The following is a 6,861-nucleotide window of genomic DNA, read 5'->3' on the forward strand; positions in this document are numbered from 1 at the left end:
ACACCACTCTCTCACCCAACAGCACCCAAACCCTCATCCAGATTCTCCAAGTGCTCAAGACAAGTTAGTGAACAGAGGTCTGGGGGCTACACTCCTTGTGAGTGGGCTTCTCTGCTCCACGTGCAGGTGGTGGGGGATTCCAGGAGTCAAGATGTGAAGCAACCCAGCAGCCCCACCTTCTCTGTCCAAAGCTTCCACTGTTCACTAGTGCAACTACTTCATCTTCCTCCTTCCTCCCTATGTGGAACACCAAGGCACTCCTCCCAGCAGGGACCCTTCCCTCTGAAACCATGGAAAAGCGCAGCTCAGCTGTGAAAAAGACAAACTTTATTGAGCCCCCAGCCCTAATTCTCTTTCTCCTGCACAGTCTTGGTTCCCCGGAGACGCCCAGTCCGGCGGGCAGCAATGAGACCCACTTTCCGGCCAGCAGGGGCATCTCTGCGGATGGTAGAGGGTTTGCCGATGTGCTGGTGGTTGCCACCTCCGAAGGGATGCTCCACAGGCTGCGGGAAGAGGGAAGTGGTGTTGGGTGTGGCCCCGACCTGCCTTAGGAGGGCTTGGGGAAGGGTATAATCAACCAGCCTGTGCTTACAAACCATCACCGAGAGCCTCACAGTACAGATCCCCCACCACAGAGAAGAGGGAACACTACAGGAAGGAGCCTGTCCACCCCATCTCACAGCCCCAGTACACTGAATACCCCCACCACTGTCCATTTCTGGGCCACTTACATTCATGGCCACACCCCGCACACGTGGCCAACAATTCCTCTTTGCCTTATACTTGTGGTAGGCACGGCCAGCCTTCAGAATGGGCTTGTCAATGCGGCCACCTCCAGCCACCACACCTGTTGGAGACCAGGGACCTCAGGGAGATGTATCACACCCTGCCCAGCACTGGGGGACCTTCCCATCAGGCAGAGCATCCCCTGCTTGGTCCGTGCCAGTGTCCCACCCCCGTGTGTCATACAGCATCACACGTTCCCAGGAACCTCAGAAATGCCTCGAAACCATCACCAAGCACCAAGTCCCCTTGCAGCCTATCAGCCGACAAGTTTCTTCAGGCGCTGCAGGGTCGTTAAGCCAGGGCTTTATTCACATCGTCTGGAATGCCTGCCTTGATCCACGGTTCTCCAGGAAGTCGTCCCCTTTGCAGGGTCTGACACTGCACTCCTGCAAGCACCTCCCCACCCCAAACAGGACAGCTGACCCAGCCTGCCACTTCTCTGCCATTGTTTTGTTTATCCTGTGAGCACATCCTCAAGAGCCTCCCCCATGCAAGACTGGCTTTGCCACATGGATTCAAAGATGTTGACAAAAACCAAAGTAAACAAACTTGGGTTCATGTGCTTTTTTCCTGGGTGCCTTTAAGGAAATCACACATATCTTGGTAGGATGTTAACGGGCAGGGATCACATAAGTCCAGGTTATCCCCAAGCGCAGACGAGTCTGCCTTAAGAGTCTCAGCGGGTTCGGTCTCATTCAATACCCAACCAGCAGTTAAGTAGGAACTGCTATGCCCACTTTAGAGCTGTGCTCAAGCTTACACAGCCCACACTTCAGTGAAGCAGGCAGCTGGGTTCCAGGTCCCTATCTAGCTGCTGGCTGTCCACAGGAGACCCACAGCATTCAACCGACACCTTCCACTCACCGACCACAGCCCTGTTGGCGGAAGAGATGACCTTCTTAGAGCCCGAGGGCAGCTTCACTCTGGTCTTCTTTGTCTCAGGGTTGTGGGAGATGACAGTCGCATAGTTCCCAGAGGCCCTGGCCAGCTTGCCCCGGTCACCAGGTTTCTCCTCCAGACAACACACGATGGTGCCCTCGGGCATGGTGCCCACCGGGAGCACATTGCCGATGTTGAGCTGGGCTGCAAGGGGAAGCAGCAGCAGCCGGCAGTCAACAGCGTAAGGTGGTGTCCTAACCACTGCTTGCCAAAAACAAAGCCAGCGCAGCACTCCACAGCCAGCCTCCTCCTACAGTTCTCCAGGCACCCACCGAGTATGCGTGGCCAAGCAGGTCTGCTGCCTCAGTGTTCCTCCCCCGACCCAAGGCGTAAACCTCAAGGAACCGCAGGTTCCTCCCCACCGCCACCTTCCATCTAGGCGCGACACTCACCCTTCTTGCCGCAGTACACGAACTGGCCAGTGTGGATGCCCTCGGCGGCGATGAACAACTCTGTCCGCTTCTTAAAACGGTACGGATCCCGGAAGACCACCTTGGCAAGGGGCGCGCCGCGGCCCGGGTCGTGGATGATGTCCTGCGGGTCGAGGCGGCTTGAGTGGCGTGGGTCCCGCCGGGCGCCCCACACCCCCACCCGCCCCAGCCCGCGCCCCGAACCTTCACGATGCCCTTGATGTAGCCGTGTCGCTCGGCGAAGTCCACGGCGCGCAGACGCGCGGCGCCCTTTCGGTGCTTCACATGCGCGCGGAACACGGAGCCGGCGCCCTTCCTCTGCCCACGGATCACGCGACCCATCGCGGCGGTCTGGGGGTGGCTCATGGTCAGCGGCCGGGCGGCCCAGGCACCCCCACCACCCCGACTTCAGGGCTCCCGCTCCCCCGGCTCCTCCCTCCAGGTCTCGGCACTCTTCGCGCCCCCCTCCCCGGCCGTGCGACCTGGCGCCTTCTGCAGAGCCGGCTGGGGTCCCTCACGGGCCGTAGGGCGCCGCATGGCGCCTGATGGCACCGGATGGCACCAGGCGGCACCAACACGTCCTACCTGCTGCCGGGCACTGCCGAAAGAGGAGACGCGGCCCTTGAGAGCCGCCTTATCTTCCGGGGTGGGGCCGAGAGCCCTTAACCTTCCGGCCAGGAGCGGCGGCCGCCACCGCAAGGCACGCCGGGACTTGTAGTCCTCTCGCGGGCGCCAGTGGCCCCTCCCTCGCGTCGGGGCCTCAGCGCAGGCGAACTGAGGTGGTTGGTCCCGCAGTGCGCAGAGGCTCCGGTGGTCTGGCGGGGATGCTGCTCTCCCGCCGCGGGGCCGTCGAGTGGGCGGGCAAGCCTACCAGAAAGGGAGCCTCCAGTAGGGCACATCTTTCGGGCAGGGGGCTTCTGGAGAAGTGGGAGGGGTCCTTCCAGAGAGGATCCCTGGAATTAGCCGAAGAGGCGGTGGATCCCCTGAGTGAGACCTGTCAGTAGGCGCGGACAGGGAGAGCTTAGTGACCAGGGCAGTGGGTGTGCAGGTGACGCCTGAGGAGGGAGAGCCAGCGAGGTAGGGAGAGAGTGAGGGCAGGGGTCTCAGGGAGCAGAGGGGCTTGCACTCAGGGCTCTGGGGTGGTGTGTTTGCACCAGTGCGGGCAGGTGGGTTTTGCAGGGGTGGAGGCCAGAGAGACATCAGGAGAAGGTGACAGGAGAGGGAAGGAAGGGTCCATGTGGCCACATGCTGAAGCCACAGGGGAGCACGAGGCGCCCGGAGAGACAGCCGACTCTTGGCAGAGATAGCTCATCCGGAGGCTGCACAGCGTACAGCAGGGCCAGGAGCTGAGGGGCACCGGGGCCGCCCTGGGGCAGGGTGACGGACTCTGGGGTCAGCTCGGGATAGGCCTGGAAGACCAGAAGGGCAGAGGAAGAGTGGGATGGAGGTGGGGACAGTGCTTGGACTTGTGGGCTGTGGGGTCCCTAGGATGGAGTATGGGGGGGGCGGCCCTGAGAGAGGCAAGATGGAAACACCACAAACCCTGCCTTCAAGGGACTCCGGTCCACGTGGGAAAAAAGTTGAGTACAGGGCAGGAGTCAGACAGGAGCAGGTGGTGCCAAGGCCTCTCTGTGCTGGGCACAGGCCTGTCACCCGCAGCCCCTGCTGCCCACCTCCTCAGGCCCCCTCCGGCACCTCGTTCATTTTGCTCTCAGGACCCCAAGCCCCTGACCTCCTCAGGTAACATTTCCCTGGGGGACTCAGGGAGCTTCTGCTTCTGTTCAGGGCTTGGGGTCTCCCGGTTCCTCCTGCCAGCTTTTGAGTCAAGCGAGGCTAAATCCAAAAGGCGATCCTGGAGGCAGCAAAGGACCTTAGAGCGAGGCTTTGGCACAAACCAACCAATCCAGAGCCCACACTCCCAGCTGTCTCCTTTATGAGACTCACACCCCACACCAATGTTTCCCTGCCCTACATCACCCCAGCGCCAGGTATGGGACAACTAGAGACCAACCATAACCTGATAACCTGCAGCCTGCTGAAATTATTCAAACACATGATTCTCAGCTTACTCAGCGTGCCTGCTCTGCCTTGCCCATTCTTTCCTGCGGAAACCCCAGTGAAGGCTCTGGGCCACACCTTCCCTCCCCTCTTTTGCCTCCTCACCAACCTAGTGCTTCCCTGTGTGGCCCCATGTGGTGTGCCCTGCCTCCCATTCCAGAGACCCGTGAGTATAAATGTCTTCCTTCACTTCCGAGTCTGCATGTCTTACCATTCCCGATTAAAAGAAACCCGAGGGAAAAAAAAAAAAAAAAAAGAAACCCGAGGTACATTTTAGCACACCATGAGGTTCCTGAGTGCTCAGGGATGGTGATGGCCTTCAGGGGGTCCGTCTGTTCCAGTTCATTGAAAGTGTTATTGCTCTGGGCCATCTACTAGACTACAGAAAATCTAGTAGATGGCCCAGACTGGCCTTGGAAACACAGCTCTTTGAAAATAATTTTTCTTTTGGCCGCACAGCTTGCGGGATCATAATTCCCTGACCAGGGATTGAGCCTGCACCCATGGCCGTGAAAACGTGGAATCCTAAGCACTGGACTGCCAGGGAATTCCCAAAAATAATTTTTAAACTGGGCTTTTCCCCTGGGAACACTTACAGCTTGGAATCCCAATCGCAGGCCGGAAATAGCTGGAAAGTAATCTGGGTTGGCCCAGAGAAAGGGCACTGTGACCATTTGGGGAACCATGCAGGCCCCTGACATTTTAAAAAAATATTTATTATTTTTTAAATAATCTTTTTAAATTAATTAATTTATTTATTTATTGGCTGCATTGGGTCTTCGTTGCTGCGCACAGGCTTTCTCTAGTTGCGGCGAGCAGAGGCTACTCTTCGTTGCAGTGCGCGGGCTTCTCATTGCGGTGGCTTCTCTTGTTGCGGAGCACAGGCTTTAGACGTGCGGGCTTCAGCAGCTGTGGCACACCGGCTCAGTAGTTGTGGCTCGTGGGCTCTAGAGCGCAGGCTCAGCGGTTGTGGCGCACGGGCTTAGTTGCTCGGCGGCATGTGGGATCTTCCCGGACCAGGGCTCGAACCCGTGTCCCCTGCATTGGCAGGTGGCGTTTTAACCACTGCGCCACCAGGGAAGTCCCTAAATATTATTTATTTATTTATTTATTTAGGCTGCTCCGGGTCTTAGCTGCTCGTGAACTCTTTTTTTAGTTGCGGCATGCGGGATCTAGTTCCCTGACCAGGGATCGAACCCCGGCCCCCTGCATCGGGAGCACGGAGTCTTAGCCACTGGACAACCAGGGAAGTTCCCCAGGCCCCTTACTGTTAATAGTCTGTTTGCTCAGGATGATGGGACTCAGCCACGGAGGCCCTGGAATGGCCTGCAGTGGATAGAAGCAGTCTCCTTCACCCCACTCCCGGGCAGCACCCTCAGTGCCCTGGTACCTGCACCTCCCACACTGCCCAGATGTCTGCTGGGTGGACACTCTGGGCCAGGCTTTTGTGGTGGCTGAGATGGCTCTGTCCTCAGGGTCCACAGACCCAAGCATCAGCCCTGGCTCCCCCTCTTGCTCCCTGGGTCATCCTTACCTTGAGGAGGCCAGGCTAGGGCCCAGGTTTGCCAGCCCCTCCTCTAGATGGAGCAGTGTGAAGACCCTCCAGCAGGAAGTCTCCCAGTAAGTAGATCAGGACCACCAGTGAGCTCAGGGTACCTGAGCGCTTGGCTGGCGATTAAGGTTAGGAAGCAGGCATATTCCCAGCCCTTTCCCATTCTCCATTCCTTCGTTTATTCATACTTTGCACAGATGCTCTCTGAGCGTGAGCAGGGAGGATGTGGGGACGGGAGAGTTGAGTTTGAGCTGGGAGGTGTGGGGTGGGAGCGCCGGGACCATGCCGCACAGGGGCCCAGGGAGAGGAGCTAGTTCCTCCGAGCGTACTTGCTTTTCTCTTCCACCTCCCCTAGGAGTCGGTCCGGGAGCTGATTCTGACCATTTCCTTACTTTGGTTTGCACCAATTTCACAGTGGCTTTGCCTGGGACCCCGGGATTTGGATCGTCGACAAGTCGGGTGTCAGGGCCCTCCCCGCGAAAAGCTCTGCGCACCCTTCCCCCGCCCTTCCCTCTCCAGGGCTGTCCAGTGTGAAGAGCTCCAGGGACCGGGGCCGCACAAAGCTGAGGCCTCCGAAGACGCAGACAGCATCCTCCCCAGGGCTGCAGGGACCTGGGGAGGCTCCTGCTGAGTTCCAAAGAAGTTGGGGTGCCCGCCCCTACACACAGGACAGCGTGGATCTGGGAGAACACCCAGAACAGGTGGCCCCGGGGGCCACACGAAGTTGGGGATGGGTGGGGGCGCAGCGAGGAGAAGCCTTGACCTGACCTCGGGGTCCCACCCCATCCGGTCCCACCCCATCCGGTCTCTCGGCAGGTCCTGGGCTGTCCTGCTGCCCCGAACCCCGCGATGCACCCAGGGACCCCAGGCCGGAGTCCCGGGTGACGACCCTCCCCTGGGCCTCTCCTTCTCCTGGTGGACCTCACCCTTTCTGGGGCCCTCCCAGCCTCATCTCTGAGCTGTCGGTGCCCCGCCGCACTGCGGTGACCTCCGCCTGGACCATCTGCCCCACCAGGTGCAGAACACCTGCTCTTTGCACACGGCTCTTCTGCGCCCCCAGCAGGCCGTTGCCCCGGACACGGCCTGGGTGGGGGTGTCTCCGTAGTCCTGGGGCCT

General features: G+C 59.4%; 1 protein-coding gene and 1 long non-coding RNA gene across 3 annotated transcripts; both read right to left on the reverse strand.

Annotated features, from left to right (window-relative positions):
• Window positions 1-305: 305 nt before the first annotated feature.
• Window positions 306-2,841, reverse strand: RPL8 (ribosomal protein L8). Of its 2 annotated transcripts, XM_067712462.1 has the most exons (6): window positions 2,721-2,835; window positions 2,340-2,486; window positions 2,118-2,259; window positions 1,651-1,869; window positions 732-847; window positions 306-503 (listed from the first exon to the last, which is right to left on the reverse strand). In XM_067712462.1, exons 2-6 carry the CDS (start codon window positions 2,475-2,477, stop codon window positions 345-347), a joined length of 774 nt encoding a protein of 257 aa, XP_067568563.1. In that variant the 5' UTR covers window positions 2,478-2,486; window positions 2,721-2,835; the 3' UTR covers window positions 306-344. The 2 variants fall into 2 exon arrangements, with proteins under 2 accessions (XP_067568563.1, XP_067568564.1); XM_067712463.1 differs by lacking the exon at window positions 732-847 and having other exon boundaries at window positions 2,721-2,841.
• A 2,047-nt stretch (window positions 2,842-4,888) lies between these two features.
• Window positions 4,889-6,646, reverse strand: LOC137210541 (uncharacterized). The gene is made up of 2 exons (XR_010936601.1): window positions 5,728-6,646; window positions 4,889-5,231 (listed from the first exon to the last, which is right to left on the reverse strand). It is a non-coding gene; the product is annotated as an uncharacterized lncRNA (long non-coding RNA).
• Window positions 6,647-6,861: the final 215 nt, after the last annotated feature.

This window comes from Pseudorca crassidens, chromosome 17 (genome assembly GCF_039906515.1).
Source record: "Pseudorca crassidens isolate mPseCra1 chromosome 17, mPseCra1.hap1, whole genome shotgun sequence".
NCBI classification, from domain to species: domain Eukaryota; kingdom Metazoa; phylum Chordata; class Mammalia; order Artiodactyla; family Delphinidae; genus Pseudorca; species Pseudorca crassidens.